The sequence below is a fragment of the Nipponia nippon genome, unplaced genomic scaffold (assembly GCF_047370975.1).
Source record: "Nipponia nippon isolate SJK-2023a ecotype South Korea unplaced genomic scaffold, ASM4737097v1 scaffold_11, whole genome shotgun sequence".
Lineage (NCBI taxonomy): Eukaryota > Metazoa > Chordata > Aves > Pelecaniformes > Threskiornithidae > Nipponia > Nipponia nippon.
The window spans coordinates 15,467,849-15,486,934 of NW_028262302.1; the positions used below are offsets into that span (position 1 = coordinate 15,467,849).

The window sequence follows — 19,086 nt, forward strand, 5'->3', positions numbered from 1 at the left end:
TACAGCTAACACTTGAATTTTAACATAAACATTAACGAACGTGTTGCTAAAGAAATTCAAAGTGAATATTTAAAAAACAAGAACTCTGTTCTTACCAACATTAAGAGGTAGAACACAATAGGCTGAATCAGCTTCTGTGGGTTTGAACTCTAGTGCAGGTTTCTCAAGACGAAGAATATGTGAAAAAATGTACTGGTGGAGTCGTGTTATCAGCTCAAGCATTTGCAGAGACAGCGTAAAACCAGATTTCTTAAGCTCAATAGATATTGTAACCTCTCCAGAGCGAGTATACACAGGAAAGTGAGGAATCTAAATAAGAAAAAAACAAAAGAAATCAAGAGAGAAAATCCAGAGTAGGATTACTCTACAGAGTACCAGTTGTTTAGTTCAGATGATGAGGTAGCACTTTCCTGACCCCACAGCAAACTGGATCATAATTTTCATCTTTGATGACCTTCAATTATATATGAGATTTTGAAGGCTTAAAGAATGATTGATTTTTTTTTTTTTTTAAATACTTCTCCTTGTATTTTACAGCTCTTCTCTTTATATAACAAAGTAAAAATGAAAGTCTCTTCCATTATGGAGGAAGAAATGTGAAAACCAGCAACATTCCTCAGCTGAATCTCATCCACAGAAAATGCTTTTCTATTAAAAATTTTCCTAAGCAAGAGGTGCCAATTTCAATTAACATGGCCTACTTTTTCTGCTGCTGCAGACTAGGAATGCTGAGAGGACTTGTTACCATAGCTTTCATATAGATAACGTATCTCTAACTGACATGCCACTCCTATCATACCTCATACAAAAAAGGTGGAACATTTTGAATTTGCCACTGCAAAAAAATAATTAAAAAACCCCGGTAAAACAAAAGTTTGTCCAAAATAAAACAGACTGTTCCATCACTAAACACAGAAAATGAAGTGGTGACTGGACTGGATGGATTATCACAGCATTCTCCTGGACAAACTGGCTGCTCATAGCTTGGACAGGCATAGTCTTCACTGGGTAAAAAACTGGCCGAATGGCTGGGCCCAAAGAGTTGTGGTGAATGGAGTTAAACCCAGTTGGCGGCCAGTGAGAAGGGGTGTTCCCCAGGGCTCCAGTACTGAGGCCAGTTCTGTTTAATATCTTCATCAACGACCTGGACAAGGGGATCGAGTGCACCCTCAGTAAGTTTGCAGACGACACCAAGTTGGCCAGGAGTGTTGATCTGCTGGAGGGTAGGAAGGCCCTACAGAGGGATCTGGACAGGCTGCATTGATGGGCCGAGGCCAACTGTATGAGGTTCAACAAGGCTCAGTTCTGGGTCCTGCACTTCGGTCACAACAACCACATGCAACGCTACAGGCTTGGGGAAGAGTGGCTGGAGAGCTAGCTGCCTGGTGGAAAAGCACCTGAGGGTGCTGGTCAACAGTTCACTGAATATGAGACAGCAGTGTGCCCAGGTGGCCAAGAAGGTCAATAGCATCCTGGCTTGCATCAGAAATAGCATGGCCAGCAGGACTAGGGAAGTGATTGTCCCCCTGTACTCAGCACTGGTGAGGCCGCACCCTGAGTATTGTGTTCAGTTTTGGGCCCCTCACCACAAGAAGGACATCGAGGTGCTGGAGTGTGTCCAGAGAAGGGCAGCGAAGCTGGTGAAGGGTCTAGAAGAACAGGTCATACGAGGAGCGGCTGAGGGAGCTGGGGTTGTTTAGTCTGGAGAAGAGGAGGCTGAGGGGAGCCCTCATTGCTCTCTACAACTACCTGAAAGGAGGTTGTAGCAAGGTGGGGGTTGGTCTCTTCTCCCAAGTAACAAGCGATAGGATGAGAGGAAATGGCCTGAAGTTGCGCCAGGGGAGGTTTAGATTGGATATTAGCACTGGAACAGGCTGCCCAGGGAAGTGGTTGAGTCCCCATCCCTGGAGGTATTTAAAAGACGTGTAGATGTGGTGCTTAGCGACATGGTTTAGTGGTGGACTTGGCAGTGCTAGGTTAACAGTTGGACTTGATGATCTTAAAGGTCTTTTCCAATCTAATTGATTCTATCATTCTATATTATTGCTTATTTTCTGGAGGTTACCTGACACAAGCAGCACCTATGGTCATTTCCAACTCTTCAGTCTGGGGGTGAGGGATAACTGGAAAATGACAGGTTGTAAGGCATGTAGAATAAGGAAAGGAGCTAGATTCATTACCTGAGGTATAGGTTTGGCTGTCAATATGCCAAAACATCTTGTTGTATCCTCGGGAGGATATAGCTTTCGTCTCCTAAAGTTGAGCTCATCAGGTAGAGGAGTTGTTAACACCATTCCTATTACATACAGGAAACAGGGCTGATCAGGTTTGGGATAACTATCCCTTAAACATTCCGGAATCTAAAAATCAAAAAAAGAAAAAAACATTAACATGATAAAAATCAGCAAAATTCACCTAAAGACTATTCTTTGAACAAACCTTCACGTTTATTTGGAAAGGTAATGCTAAAAATGACAAATAAAAAAAAATAATCTATACTTAAGTAGTTTTTTCTTTCTTAAGCAAAAACATTTGGTCAGCAGCCTGGCCTGGCAGCCATGAGATCTGTCGAAACACTTGCACGAAGGGAGCACGATGCTCCCAGATCTTCCTGTTTGCCAAGAGGCAACTTTCATTACATCTCTAAGCTTCCTCTGCATCTACCCTGTGTTAGAAATGCAAGTCTAACTGCAGAACACAGACAGCATTTCACCATAAATATAACTGAAGTTTTGATGATAATTTCCATATTTAGCCAGTAACTTTGGAGTACGCTTTATGTCCAAGGTCTTTGGACCTTCACAGTAGAAGGGAAAAAAAAAGAGGAAATAAAAGAAAAATGTGCGCGTACAGGAAAAAAACCTACATCCCAGTAATTCAATTTTCATATAAGCTTGGCTGAACTTACAGCTTCATTAACTCGGATTCTTTTCCCCAGCAGAACCATTTAAAAGTATCAAAAATGGTTTTTTATACACGTGGGACAAACACACAAACAAAATTTGATACACTGCCCCTTTGCCCAAGCACTACACTATATAAGTTCTACAATAATTCTAGGTTGCAGATGTGAATACTCACAACAGCCACAAGCACTTTTAACTCTGCTGCTCATATTTGTCATAGACCTTAAGAAACCATACTTTATGTTTGGTAGGAGTTCATTACTTTGTAGGTCTCAAAAATGATCCTCGTGTTTATCTAAAACTAAATTACAATACATGTAGTCCTGGATTTTAAAGTTATACTGTAGCAAAACTATGGCCTTGGCTTAATGGAAAATTACTCATAAGTTTAATAACTATATTAAGCCCAAGAGGATCTTGTAGACCTTAAACATTTGCCAAAGCTTCTTTTCCAGATGTGAAAAGTTGGGACAAAAGCAAGGGAAAGTATTCTTGGATTCTGTATTAAAGAAATAACCAAGAACGAATGATGCATCACTGCACAAATCAACTCCTCTGAATAAGAGACACCGTAATAGTGCATTTTACGCATCACCCCTATTCCAAAAATCACTAGTGAGGTAAGAGGACTGAGAAAGGCACTTGTAACAAAAAGCACCAAGAAACACTGTGCAAAGATTCAAACCGTTTGTGAAGTATTGCAAGAAAAAGGTTTTATCTGTCGTTCCCCCTGCAATATACTCTGTAATGCCACGGTATCCTTTCCTAAGCTTTCCTAATAAACAATTATTTAAACTACTAATAAAACTGGGGCACGTGGAGGGTGCCAAGAATGGAGTTACTTAAGGGCTATCACCATAACTGAGGCTGCACATGAATGTACAACACAGCACTGTAGCCCACCACTGTGAGTGTACATGCTGACGTTCCTATATGTAACCAAAGGCTATCGGTTTCTTCATGAAATGCAAAGATTATCAGAAGCTACTATGCAATCTATTCTGAACAAGTTACCTGTCCTATTCAAAGGACCTTAGGCAGAACCTGTAGCAACTGCAGGGGAAGAAGGAAGGTTCCCAGAGTAGTTGCAAAATACTCTGACAAAGCTGCTTTTCTCCATTTCCTCTTACTTTTAAAGTATTTGACATTCCCCCATAAATACTATCTAAAAAGTCCAATTCTACAAACTGATGTGGCTGAAACCTGTTGTAACAGATCTATGGATAAAGTTACTTAATAATGCAGAGCGATAGTAAGTATCTTATGTGACCCCTTTAGCATGTTAAGTATAATATTTAGTACTATTTTAAAAGTAAAAAATATTAAAAGTATACTTATTTGATATTCTAAGATCTAAACCAAAAATTACAAAATTCTGTGTTTGACCAGTAAAGTCACCAAACTAAACCAAGCATCTAAAAAAAATAAAAACTTCTGTGTTTAGCGCCTGGCACATAACTTTTGACTCCCTGGGCATCTCCTTCAGTCTTCAATTATATGCCTAGAAAGCCAGTAATTCTTCCTTGCTCTCATATATTTATTAGAGAGCTTAAAAGTTTTTACAGATTATTAATGCAGGACAATTTTTCCTCCCAGTTATTTCTATACTAGGCAAATACAGTCAACAAGCTTTATAGAAAGTGTCCACTCTTTGAACTACAGGCATGCTTCCAAAGCATATGGTTGCATAAGCTCATTCAGATACTAGTGCAAGTTTCCATAGTTAGAACTGCAAAATATTTCCACTATAAATGCAAGATTTGTTGTAAAAGATTCTTATCAGGTAAGATTAAGAATTGGTAATTTTGTCTTCTTATCAGTACATAAAGCATTTGATTGGAGATGTGGACAGCAGTGAGTGATACTAACAGCTTTAGGATAGCACTGTCTTCGTTTTGTAGAGCCTGGCCTTCCTGGAACACTGGTTTCTTCTTCATCATGTAAATCAAGCTCCTCCTCATATTTAACCGTTTCTTTACCAACTGGCATCAAATGATCATCCAGTTCACCTGAATATTATGAAAGAGTAAAAAGAAATAGTATTATGAACAATCAAATCTTGATCCCTTCAGATACTATGCAGTAGATGTGATTGCTCACGAAAACACCTCACCTAAGTTTTTAAAATACACTTACTACTGCAAAGCTCCAAAAGTGTAACTTTGGGAAAAGAGTGATAAAGGTTGAATTTTTAGCAAAAATATTTAATAGTAAAAATCTCTGAAATTTTAATTGAAAACCTGAATTCTATAACAAAAATATCAAAGAAAAATAAACTTTTTTCTCGTAAAAACCAACCAGTGACTGAAATACTTATTTAAAAATGATTCACATGGAGTTATGCCAAGAAAGAGGGAACAGTTAAATTTCTGTATCATTCTAAAGAGGGAATTACTACTGTTGAATGTGCACTCTCAACACTGAGTTGAGCCATCATGGTGTTATTCTTGGATACATTTATTAGTATGAATTCAGAGATCAAAAGGTTTAACTCAGAAAAAAAAAATACAAACCCCAGACCTACAAATTTTTTTCTTAAAAGATACATAAATATTTCTGTACTTCATCAAAGCAGTCGTAACATGGAATTCTCTTTAAAACATTCCACAATAAAGAATATGCTCCATTATCCTTACTAGAGACAAAAGAGCTGAAATAATCCTGCAATGTCCTATTTTCAGAACATGACTTACGATACAGTAGAGAATACAATAAATTTAGGGCTGTGTAGGTTATATTTTAATTTGTTACAATTCACTTTAAAAAACAAGTTATTTCTTGGCTGCAGGATGTAGTCCCTGACCTATAATCAAAATCTTCTAGAGAACAAGATTCCTTTCCCCTTTATTAAGTGTATTCAATGCCAAAATCTGTGTCTTGTATTAACGTTGCATTTGCTATTTACGACAAAATATGTTAAATAACAAGATTCCCCTGGAAAATTTAACTTTAGTTTATAAGGTGTAAGCTAAATTAGTAAGTACATGATCATATCACAAAGCAAGGCAAGAGAAAGGAACCTATCATAGATGGCTATAGCAGAAACGCAGGCAGATGCATAACATCCGTACCATGTTCAATTTCTCAATTACAAAATATTCTTTACCAAAGAGGTGTTGCTTTTCCAGTTCTTACCAATTTTGTGCAGTTTTTCACAGCAAATCAGAGCTACAACTCTCTCAGCCAGTCTTGCACAACTCATTGGAGGACCCTATAAACATTTAAATATTTCTTAAAAACTCTGGTTGATTAGCACATTACTTATTATACATGTTACAAACAGTTAGTTTAATTTAACACAAACATTAGGTAAGCAAAACCTCATAAAATATTACACTGATGACAGTTCTGTGCAGATATTCAGGCTTATGTTATTTTTCCACAAAAGCCAAAATTACAAGTTTTTGAACTCAACATACTATCGATCAAAACCAATGAAGGACGTTTTCCTACAACTGATACCTAAGTGGGTGAAAAAACAAGGCACTGGGAAGAACTTCTAAATATTTTTGCCTTTGGAATAAGCAGTAACTGTTGGAAAACAGATTACAATGGATAAAAACAGGGATCTAAATACAGTTACAGAGCACAGTACAGGAAAAGAAAAATAATGCCATTTTCATTACAACAACGAAACAAAGTAATTCTAGAAAAGGCACACGCACACATACACCTACACCAACATATTAACTTATTTCTATGCTTTTCCTTCCCCAAATACCTACAACAATTGAAGCTCGAAGAGGTGAGTTGATTGGCAGGTAGAGAGTAGAGTAAAACGTGTGATCAGGTAGTTCTCGGGTTTTACACTTGGGAGCTAGGTGTGTAAATGGATCACTTGGTAATCTAGCGCAGTACCTAAGTTGACAAAACATTTTACAAATCATCAAAACCTGCAAATTGAAACCTAAAGACATTTCAATGGAATCTTGACTTACTGGTGTAAACGCTACAGAAGATTATTTCAGGCCATACTGACCACTGCAAGGGTATGCTGCTAACTAATGTTCAACTAACTGCCAAGCAGGAGACGTCCAAGTCCTTTACTACAAAGCTGGTCTCTAGAAAGGTGGTTCCAAGGTTGTAATGATGCACAGGACTATTCCACCCCAGGTAGCAGAGTTTGCATTTGTCTTTGTTTAATTTCCTGAGTTTACCGTTGTCCTATTCCTATTTGTCATGGTTCCCCTCTGAATGGCAGTCTAACCTCCACTGCACTCACTTCCCCCTCTCCCAACTTGGTGTCAAATGCAAACGTGCTGATGCTAAACTGTATTGGACCTCCTAATGGCCCATGAGGAATGCCACACATAAGCAGCTGCCAGCTAGCCTTTGAATCGTCTACCATTACACCCTTTGAATCTGACTGCTTTGCCACGTTTTGTTTACCAGGCAGTCCACCGAAATGGTCTGCATCTCATTAATTTGGCCACGAAGGTACTATGGCAATTGCACTGAAAGATTTACTTAAGCATATGACATTCACTGCTTTTCTCCTGTTCACAGAGTCAAGCAAGCACTTCATCACACAGGAGATAAGGTTGGTCAGGCAAAACCTATCCTTGATAAAAGTCCTGTTGGCTGTTGCCAACCACTTTTTCCTTTACGTGCCTGGAAACAGCTTGGTCCATAATATTCCATATGGCTAAGGTAAAACTGACCAGTCTGTAGCTCCCTGGGTCTTCTTCCTTGCCTTTTTTGAAGTGTCATAACATTTACCTTCTCCTGTCACTGAGTACCTCCTCTAATTACCATGGCCTTGCAAAGATGATATTGCCTAGCTCCCTTGGAAGCATAACATCCTGTCTTCTGGACTTGTATTATGTTCAGCTTACTTATTATGTGGATTATTTTTTTTTTAAAACATGACAACAGACCACTATTATTACAAATGGGAATACTAGAACTGGAAGATTTTACTACAATTGTAACAAGCCACTTTTTTTTTTAAAGCTAGCTTGCCTAGAGCAAAAAAATAAAAAAATTACTACCCATTTTGAAAAGGAATGTTTTCAGGGCAGCTTTTAATTAAATGGGAATTGATATCACTAAATTTATTACCAGAGCTAGAACCTCTGTAGGACACAGAGACAAAAAGCAAATTATCCCTTCAAACTGCTGTGACCACTTTCTTTAGGAGGGAAGATCCCTCAAGATTCCCAAGAGGAAATGTGTACAATGCCCCAGCCTATGCTTCCATGTTGTGAGACAGACCAAGAAACTTTCTATTTAAAGACAAGAAGTAAAAAGTGAATACGCCTCTTACCTATTTATGTGTCCAATAGCAGTGTTAATAGTAACTCTTGGACTGTTCTCATCTGGCCTCAACACATAGGGTGGAAATACATCATCATCATCAACAATAGGTTCAGTTTCTGTTTCATTGGTATCGATAGATTTTGAGCATTTGTTTCTCAGGATCTTAATATTTCAAGAACAGAGCATAATGAGAGATTTTTCCTTTAAAATACTATGATAAGTTTAACAAAAACAGGCATGTTCCTTTGACCTCATACCTTCTCAATTGCTTTGTATGTCTTAAGATCTTCTTCAAAACTTTTGATTTTGTCTGTATCTGCTAACATGATGTAATTGGAAATTGGTGCTCTAGCTCTTCCTTTTGACTGCACATAGGAACGGTATTCCGTGGGCAAATCAAAACGCACCACCAAGTTGCATTTTGGTATGTCAACGCCCTCTTCTACAATACTAGTAGCAATAAGTAGGTTGGTCTCATGTGCACGAAATTTTCTAAGAACCTGCAAAAGTAATGAAGACAAATTTGAGAGATTATTCCAAGACCTGTTTCCATCATCAGATTCACCAAAAGCCAATAAAAACAAGGAGAGTGGATCAGACACTCCAAAAACTTGTCTAAATATGCAGACATAAAACTATTACAAGAAAGTCTTTTCAGAAACACAGCAAGACAATTTATCAGAACAGGCAGACTTCTAGGAATCAAATCTGGTATGTGGAATTACAGGAGCCTAAGAACCTACTACAGCCACTAGCAATGGAGAGGATCCCACCTATTTATTTATGATCTTTGCAGCTGTAGTATAAAAAAAAATGCTGCTTTCAGGACAGCATCTTTTCCAACCATTTCTGAGGTTGAAACATCCAAGGGGGGAGAGGGGAAGCACATTCGAGAGCTAGTACTTCTGGTATTTATACTATTTACTAAACAGTACTAAGGAAAGGGGCGGGGGGGGGCAGAAGGACAACCCAGCCAGGGCTGAGGGGGATGAATAAATGCATTTGCTTTCAAAATACTTGACATGCTTTAAGTAAGGTCAAAATCACAGAGTTTTATATCATTTAATGATTTACCAAATTCAGTTTTAGCAAAGATAAATATTAAAACCAGCTTAACTGTTGAAAATGTCAGGAACCTGGATTTTCTTTACAGTATTACTGTACTACTACTAACCCAATGGTGAAAAATTAGGTGGTTGATGATCTGACTAGATACAAACATAATTTTATATGAAGTTTTAATTTCTGACTGTGTAATGTGACAGTAAGGTCTCTAAACATGGGAGGTTTTGGGTTTTTGTTTGGGTTTTTTTGTTTTTCTGTTTAGTTTTGCCTTTTTTTTAAATGAAGAACATCTGCATCTCCAGTAACTATGCATATTTGTTAAACCAACGGTATTCCCTGAACTTCCAATGACTGTGCCCTGTTGGTTTGGTTTGTTTTTAAAGATACCACTCCACCCCCCCACCCCCCCCCCCGCCAAAAAAACCCAAACAAAAAATAAAACCACCAAAAGGTTCTGAAGGTACTGCTAGTTTCAATTATTTTTCTTTTAAGTTACCTCTTCCTGTTTTCTGAATTCTACTTCCATCTGCTTGTTACGAGGCTGGTTCTTGCCAATGCCATGTCCAGTTATAAAATTGCTACTGATGTAAGCCAGTTCTGGATCTTGCTTGCCAGCTTCTTTTATCAACCTGAAAACATCACATGTGTTTTTACACAACCCAGAAAATGGAAGACAATCTTTTGTTTGCAAGACCCACATTAAAAGAAAAAAAAAATAGAAGCATGACAATTAAGCCATGCTAACACATAAACCGACCTTAGTCTTCTCCAAAAAACACTAGTTCTAGTGAAAACCTCTATAAGGATAATAAAAGACAGACTGCATACATACACAGCATGAGTGTGCATGCATCACACTCATTTCAGCCCTATCATGGTACAACCAGATATTTTTAAACCAATTTATTACTCTAAGGCTCCCTGTTGTTAAGGCACCCTACTCAAAACTGGTTTAATCAATCTCGTTTTCTGTAAATGATGGCTGATTTTAGCAGAAAGACCTGTAACTGCTCCCTCAAAGTATGTTTCTTCAATATTAGGTGTTAGTTTTTAGGTTAATATTAAGGAGAATAACAATCTATGTTTTAAAATACATATTCTGTTCAGGTACACTAATGACAAAATGTTGACCTGTTTTTCTGAAGAGTGATGCTCAGCCTAGCCAGTGAGATGTTTACTACTTTTGAAATTAACCCAAATGTATCTACAATTGGAGGATTTAATCCAATTCTTTAAAAGGAACACTGAACAGAGAGATGACAATCATCCATGCTCTCCGTTTATTCCCCTACATCCTTCTTTAGCTTACAGAAGCAGAAAAGGCGAGCTTCCACAGTGTTTTGATTTCACAGACAAGGTAGAAAATTGCTTATGCAAATAATGCACTGAATCTAGAACTAGGAATTTTTGGGTTTAAAAAGCATAATTACATTGTGCAATCAAAGTAATTATGCTGTAGCATCCTTAGTTGATCTGTTTTCAGCATGGACAGAACCTGGGATTTCTCAACCCCAACAGGTTGAGAAAAGCAGCAGAGCCAATAAAAATCAATGGATCATATATATAAAAAAAATTACATCCCTTGCATGTCTCACTATAGCCATCCCAGTACCACTTTGCTCATAGCATATCCATCATGTCCATCACCAGGTGCTCCCAATATCCAAAGGACAGCCTGCCTCTGTATACCTCCAACAGTAACTCAAACCTTTCCCAATTACATCTCTAGCAGTTCTGCCTCACACGTAAGATGATGGGTGCTGTGCCAGTCCCCAGCTACATGCCTACCACCTGCCCAGCGAGCTGCTGCCAAACAACAAAGTTGTCCCTGACCTTTCTACCCTTGGAAAACTAGTGAAGTCTCTCCCCTTCACCTGGTCATTGTTTTAAACAAGATTTATGGGAACACAAAACACCTTGAAGACTTCCTTCCTTTGCAATCTGTTAAAACTGGAATGGACAGGGAGTATAGGTAAGAGAATGGGAAAGTGGCAAATAGCTTGGTGTCCTTACAGAAACAGACTAGAAGGATCCTCCTGTACTAGAACGCATGCGATTTGTTAGTTCAAGGCCAAATGGATTCGCATTTCTGTATGCAGTCTAGACTCTTGAGACAGACATACTAAGAAAGTATGGGTTAATAACTGGACAAAACCCCTAATTATCTTTTTATATTTCTTCTTCCACATGGCATTTCTGCCAAGACATATAGCTTCAGTTTGAGTACCTACTAAGCATCTCAAGCATTCTTATGCTATCTCACCTATTATAAAAATGGACAATTAAAAAGATCTGAATAAACATTTCACTGTGCACCTTTGGCAAGTTCTTAAACATTCAAGTTTTCAACCTTGTAGTTAAAAAGGTATTATTAGTGGTAGGTAACAGGGGTTGTTTTTCAAATAGATACGAAAACTTCTGCTTTCAGACCCCTCTCTAAGGCAGCTGAAATGCATCGCAATGAAAGTGGAAGGAAACTAGGCTTCAGAAAATGTTTTCTCTTCTGAAAAGGAGCTTACAGGAACCAGAACTCAACTGTATATACCAAATAAAACAGTAAATGAGTCACTTCATCAGTGTGTGTAATAATAATAATAAAAGAATAAGCTGGCTTTGGTTTTTTTTGTTTGTTTGGTTTTCCCCTAATCTGTAATATTTACAATACGTGAAGTGGCTGTTGCTAAAGATCTCTAAAGAAAGATATTAGCTCTAATTACTGCTTCAGATAAAATTCCTAGCCCTTTCTCCCAGAAAGTACAACACATGCCATGAATTCTGCCGTTCTTCAGTCATCATGAACTATGGACTTCATAAAATGGGATTCTAGTCTCCAAATATTACCATAATAAATATATTTTAAGAAAAAAAATATATTTCTGCTTTAACTTAGTTCTGTTTAATGATCCATACTGGACTACTGGAAGCTCGAGTGGTTTTGATATATTAATTCAAACACTTGTGAATTCCTTATTCAGGAGACAGTCTTTCCACCTGTATATATGGCATAAGCAGTTAAAATGAGCAGAGGCCTTTGAACTAAATCCACTCAACTGAAGTGAGCCTGCAGTGAGGTTCTCCACTGCAGGCTTTCAGTCTTCTGTCCAACAGCTCAGGTCTATTGATCATCCACATATTTTAGACCAGGCGTGTTACGTGAGGTAAAGGAGCATTTTGAGACTCTGCTAGCTAGCTTTCAAGAAGTGGATAAAAAGTTACGTATAGTTTTATTTTTTGCCGGCAATAACCTGTACCAAAGGCGCTGAAAGCTTAAAGATGGTTACCTATTCAATCTAGACATCATATTCCGTCAGGTTCAACAGCAGTTAGGATATAGTATCGTGCATAAATCACAGTCTACAAGAACACACAGTGGAAAAAGAGTATAATTTAAATCACATCCATAACTTAACAGAGAAGAAAAAAAATTTAACAATTCTGTTGACTCCCTGTAGGATAATGAAATACTCATTTCAGCTCAGCAAAAATTTATCAGAACCTGTTAATGTTATTTCTTCAGGAGTTATTAACAGAACATGTCCATTTCACTGAATGGCTTAGTTTGCATCATATTGCATATTTATGCAAACGTATTTAAAAGTGAAAAAAAGGCAAAGAAAAAAGATGAAGTTCACAAAACCCACACAGGCAAGTCTGCAGATCAAAGAATACATTATGCACTCAAACTATTGACTCAGGCAAAAAGGTAACAACAGAAGGGTCAGATTCAGAGGTATCCAGAACGCAATAAACAAATTGCACAGGATGTTTAGCACACTATCAAAAAAACTACCAAAAACTCAAAATCAAGATAGGCGTATAAATCAGATGTCATTCATGGTTTGTGGGAAATAGCATTTAACAATAAGTGTTATGTGTAACTAACACGGATCACATTCAGGAATAAGAACTGATAAGGAACTAGAGCATTATAAAGTATATCTTGGCAAATATTCCAGGGTTCATATTTTTCTTGGTAGAAACTGTAAAAAAGTGCTCAGTGTTTAACTGAATACGTGTTTTATAATAGGTTACTTTAACTACTGTTAAAGTAGTACTGGTAAAACTTAAGAGATATTTGTGCAAGGGCAAATTTGATTTTCTGTAGACTTGGATCATACCATAGTATGATTTAGTAAGGTAATGATAAAATTTCCAGAAGTATTGCCCTCAGGAGGTTAGAGAAGTTTCCAGCATTCATTGCAAATATAAATTTAGAGACTGATTAAGACAAATCAGTATATGGCTATTTTACAGGTTAAGTACAGTATTTCACATTTTGCCTTCTACAGAAATCAAATTACAAAATCAGGTCCAAAACAAGCCTTGGAGTAAAATTTTCAAAGACACATGCTCTTCCCATCCACCTCACATACAAACAGCCTGAAGTTTGGTTTGTTTTTTTTGTTTTGTTTTGTTATTCTTTACACAGATCTAGTATGATCTCCTAAACCAACTTTAAAACAGAGTTCTGAAAATACACAACAATCCCTACATATTCATAATATTAACACCCATGTGCTGGCAGCTGAGTCTGCCTTTTTTCTTTTTTGACTTTTTAATTTTTTTTTAAAAGAAAAAGCTTTACCTATTTAGAACAACTGCTGTGTATCTTCTTTCCACAAAAATAATTCCACATAAAATATTAGTAAAGGGAGATGGGAAGTTAGTCTCTGGCTTCTCTTTCTCCTCAATTTCTTCATCCTCATCATCATCTTCAGAATCACTCCAAGATACGTAATTATCCTGATTCCTATTGTTATACCATTCAACACTTTCAAACTGCTGCCGTTCATATGGTTTATATTTGCGCAAGATTTCAAGCAGCTTTATTACTTTTGGGGTTACAAATTTCAGGTCAAGTGAGGCAGGCGAGAAGTGCTCTTCACAGAGTGCATGTATTTTCCTTAGGAAAGTGTCTGTAAACAATAAAAATTTCCTGTGCAGCTCCTCTTGTTCGTGTTTGATATACTTCTGTAGCTCTCTCACCATCATCCCAGCTACCTTATCTGCACACCAGGGTCCCAGAACAACCAACACAGCTCGACAGTCTGACAATATCTACAACAAATGAATTCAAATATCAGTTCAAAGAGTACATTCATGAACTATTCATTTAAGACTGGGATCTTGTTTCTCATACAGCACAATCTTTGTAAGGATTATGACAATTGTTATAGTATAAAAAATATTTAGAAGTCTGCTTTTGTTATTTAGATGACCATGGGAACTTTGGTGTTTCTAATGAAGCAAGTTTCCCCCTCTCCCCTAAATTACTACAACTAAACTTTGAACTTTGTACATTTCTGAATCTCAAAAAAACCAAGTTTAAAGAATATTTTACAATTTTGTGGAACTGTAATTTGAAATTTATCTTAAGGTAACTATGCTAAAAATGAGAATACTTCTTGAGGCAGCTAGATAAACAAAGCAGAAATTATTACCCCTTATATTCAACATTGATGTAATAAAATAAACGCTTTGCTGGGCATTTTTACATTGTTTGTTACTGATATTTGTCAGGGTTTCAAAAGTATCTAACCAGAAAGTTGTACCGTGGCTTTAGGGTAATCTTAGCAAGTCTAGCCTCTCAAAGAAAAAAAAAAAACTAGGAGTTTGTATGCCTGGGTGGAATAGGAAAAGCAGAGAGAACTATACCCTACTCGGAGAGTACAGCACAGGCACTTGAGTACCATCAACATCTTTATCTGATGGCAAGTTGTTTCCTCCTGAAGAGTCAAATGGTCAAACAATAAGCTAGGAATCCAGAAGAGGGGTACACTAATACTATTAAAAAGACTCATGATTTAGATGCAATATTACAACGCAAGAACTATGACAGAACTATAACAACAGTCAGGATGATACAGTTTTCAGTTGCTGCTTTAATTTCTCTTCCTTCTTCCCTTCTGTCAGGCAGTGAAGAACAGGTTATCATCCTCTTTATGCTATCATCCCTGAAGTTTGTTAGCTGTAAGAATTAAGGGCAGGATTTATCTAAACTAATTGTAACTGCACATAGAGGCTTGATGTTCTCCAGTGCAAGACAAAAGGCACCTCAGGCTGAAAACGGATTTCTTTTTCTTAATAGGGGTGCCTTCATCTTCTTGTAAGCTACTGCATCAGAAAACAAGCACAGAGGGTGACATGCATTAGAAGCATAGCAGTTAACCCACTCTTCTGGACTATGCAAATCCTGGGGATTGCCCCAGCTGCCAGTATTCCTTATATATTTTAGCCTATTACATTTTAAGTTTAGCACAAAAGTAACCAGGACTTCCTTTTTCCATGTAGCTGTGATAGGCTACCTTATGTATCATCCTTCCCTCTGGCCCAAATCATCCTTTTCTGGACAGCATCAGAGTGCTGGGTTTCTAAGAACGTTAAAGGAAAATGGAATAAATTGGGCTAAAGAAAGAAATATGTTCTTAAAATTCCTCATGGACTATTACAGAAACGTAACTCATTACTGACTTCTTGTTAAACAAAGACTTACATACCTACATAGTTGTACCTCAGGAGGCAATTCCAAACCAAAGCCCAAGAGGGAAAGAGAGCTGCCTGGGCCCAGATCCCATGTGTGACAGGTGCCTGCCCAATACACCATGCCTTCTGGACTCGACTCTGCTATCTCACATGACAAGATAGGGGCAAACACATAGAAAAGTAGGGGCAAGCTTAACGTTCAAATACCACTCCAGCAAGGTGTGGCACTAGTCCAATATTGTTTTAAGATAAATTGCAGAAACTGTACATCTATGGCTGCAATTTCTGCCTGAATTCTTACTTTATCATCTTTTCATATACCTCAGTACAGTTTTTCCAAATACTTCCCGAGGCATTACTTCCTCTTCTGTACTGAATTATTCAAAGGTCATGGGAGATCATGAAGACATCAAATTCTTGACTTCAGAAATAAGGATCCACAACAACAGGGTGCAGAATTATTTTACAGCCTTAAGCAAATTTGAATACAAGATTCTCTAACCAGATGAAGTTCTAATCAATGGTTTTTTTGCTCAGATACTCTAGGCTGGGTAGCTTAGAAAGTTTCAGTAATGTAACATACGTGGCAAATAAAAACAGTAGTAAGATTTCTATTCCCCAGGTTTTTCATACAGCTTAATGTCCTTACCTGCTTAGAAATTAATGTAGAATCTCTTTCTTTTGAATGTACAGATATGTTGCAGTCATTTAGAAAAGTAAGTGCTTCATCCAATTCCTTTAATAATCTTCCATACAACCCACTTTTGTCAGTATATGGTCCACAGTCTACAACAATCTCACACGGCTGAGAAGTATATCTTAATTGAGGGCAAAGATCAGGTTAAAACACAGCTTCTGAAAGTCAGAGCTGTTTCAGCCTGTTAAGGTTATACAGCAAATAACAACAGCAACATGAAGTTTATTCAAGTACATTTCTTTCGCCACCAGGAATTAATAATGAATAGTTATACAGTTAAATACTTCAAAGTAAAAATCCTCCACCACCCCAAATACTAAACTACTTCATTCTAAAATACTTTTCTTTCTAATACACTCCCTAAAAATGAGATTAATATCACCATCTTAATTTCAAATACTGGAAAATTTAAGGCAAAGCAAATTGAATTCACTTGACCACCATATTAACTTTTGGTTTTCCAAAGTGTACTCTTTTGATATGCCAAACAAATATGATCCACATAATGTAAATTTAGGTCTATATATATACACACTTATACAAGTAAAGTAATTACTGTTCTTGAATGGCAGAGCTATGAGTGAGAAATTCTTAAAAGCACATGGTTCACACAAGTTCAGAAAAATGCATTTAAAAAGCACACCAACAAAACCACTGTTCCAGAACATGAAATAACCATCTTTGACTTTGTCTGAAACTCAGTTCATACAACATAGTACAGCTGGTGCAAGAAAACATGCTACATATGAATGATTTCACACTAATTCTCCTCTACAACAAATCATCATATTATCACCACCTTTATTTTAAAAAACATTCACAGGATTCTACATTCCGTAAGAACAGAGGAAAACACCCACTTGCTCCGCTATTTAATAGTTTTTACTACTTCCTTTCATCTCCCTCTGCCTTTCATCAGCCTCTAAATCCAGGCTACTTGTTTTTTTTTTTTAAAAAAAAAAAAAGGAAAAAATCATGCAACTTTTCTGGCATTAAGAACATCTTGTACTGTGGATATTAGAACATTTTTCTAAATTAAATAGCAACATTATAGCATACGCTGAACATGAACCAGTTATGCTCCAAACATAAGACAGTGCATTTTACAAGTTCAGAAATGTGCTGTGGAATGTGATTTTTCTAGGTTGGTGGTGTGTTGGTGGTTTTTTTGGTTGGTTGGTATTTTTTGTTTGTTTGTTTTTTGGGGTTTAATTGTTTTGTTGGGTCTTTTTTGTTTTGTTTTTTTCTAGCAACTACAGAAAATCTCTGAATATCAAGGACAATCAGCCTTTGTACTTAACTTTAAGGAAAGATGTACTTCAACACTGGTTACTCAAAAAGCTATTTAACACTCCCTCCCCACCCCAAATAGAAGTAATGGCATAACATACGCGCAAACTTTCTTAAAATTTAAAACAGGAAATATTTCTACAGGTTCCCCTATCCGAAATGAAAATGCAGGCATCAATTTAACAGCCATAATTGTACAACATACCTGTCTAAGACCACCAAATCAGTTGCAGTTTCAGCATTGCTCTTCAAAATTTTCTCCAGTTTCTGGATCTTCTCCTCTAACTCAGCAGGATCACATTTCCCATTTAAAATGGAAGCTGTTAATCCCAAAATTCGAGGACATGATGGATAATCCTCACAGATCTGTGAAGTAAATGAGAATGAAACACCTTAGGACAGTTATCCTGCAAACCTACCATCAAGCTAGCAGACTGCAAACTTAGATGCTTTGTTGGAAACTAGTATTTCAACAGCAGGTGTTGGAAAAGGAACCAAACGTTGAATAAGTATTTTCTATTCTATTGTGCAGAAGTTTACACTAGAAATTGCATAACATTTAACACCAATCATCTTTAAAGGTAAATATTTACAATGTCAAAAAATATAAAGAAATAAACAGCACTGCACAGAATATCCTTGCTACATTTACAACACACATCATAATACTTCTACACCATGTAAAAACTGAAGTATCACCTACAAAAATAAGACACATGCTCTGGTTAAACTTGAGAGATTTGGAAAGACATCTATTATAGAGGTTTCTCATATTGTATAAGGTAAATACAACATGGAGCCAAGAATATCCTGAAAGAGACCTATAAACATCTTTAGAAATCAGTATTTTAAGAATAATAAAAACTGACTAGTACATCCCATTCCCAAACTCAAATAATATTTTAATCAATGAATTTAAAAAATTCCCCTAAATCCATAAATGTAGCTTCTTTTCCCTGTTAATGCCAGATTTTTCTTTAACCCCCACTGTAAAATCCAGTAAATACATTATTTTTCTATATCATAATATTACTGAAGTCTTAATTCATTACAGTAATTTCACAGTCCCAGAACATGCTAAAATATGGTTCCACTGCTATTTTTCCTTGGTAGCAAAAGCTGCCTTAAATGGTTCCTACTTCTCCATCCCTCTCACCTGACTCTTCCTCCTCAACCAAGTATTAAAACATTCATGCAATGGAAACCCACCTTCATAATTTCACGGTATGGGTGATCCTGGATTGCAAGATGGCACTCATCAAACACGAGAAGATTAATATTTGACAGGGATAAATACTCATTTCTCAAAACAGTCAAAGCAACATGACATGTCATAACCAGAACCTAGATTGAAAGAAAAAAACCAACCTGTCAGTATAAGAAAAG

General features: G+C 37.0%; 1 protein-coding gene across 17 annotated transcripts in view; it reads right to left on the reverse strand.

Annotated features, from left to right (window-relative positions):
- The window catches only part of DICER1 (dicer 1, ribonuclease III), a 70,029-nt gene that overhangs the window by 21,261 nt on the left and 29,682 nt on the right, over positions 1 to 19,086 (reverse strand). For 14 of the 17 annotated variants that reach the window (XM_087747624.1, XM_087747618.1, XM_087747617.1 and 11 more), the window contains 12 exons: positions 18,910 to 19,044; positions 17,906 to 18,066; positions 16,363 to 16,531; positions 13,816 to 14,288; positions 9,727 to 9,859; positions 8,423 to 8,665; positions 8,173 to 8,327; positions 6,632 to 6,764; positions 6,042 to 6,117; positions 4,776 to 4,915; positions 2,181 to 2,360; positions 96 to 309 (listed from right to left, as the gene is read on the reverse strand). In XM_087747624.1, coding sequence (XP_087603750.1) covers positions 96 to 309; positions 2,181 to 2,360; positions 4,776 to 4,915; positions 6,042 to 6,117; positions 6,632 to 6,764; positions 8,173 to 8,327; positions 8,423 to 8,665; positions 9,727 to 9,859; positions 13,816 to 14,288; positions 16,363 to 16,531; positions 17,906 to 18,066; positions 18,910 to 19,044 — 2,212 coding nt within the window. Of the gene's footprint in view, positions 1 to 95; positions 310 to 2,180; positions 2,361 to 4,775; positions 4,916 to 6,041; positions 6,118 to 6,631; positions 6,765 to 8,172; positions 8,328 to 8,422; positions 8,666 to 9,726; positions 9,860 to 12,511; positions 12,585 to 12,608; positions 14,289 to 16,362; positions 16,532 to 17,905; positions 18,067 to 18,909; positions 19,045 to 19,086 lie in introns of those variants that run through there. The other 3 variants (XM_087747628.1, XM_087747629.1, XM_087747630.1) reach the window with 3 other exon arrangements.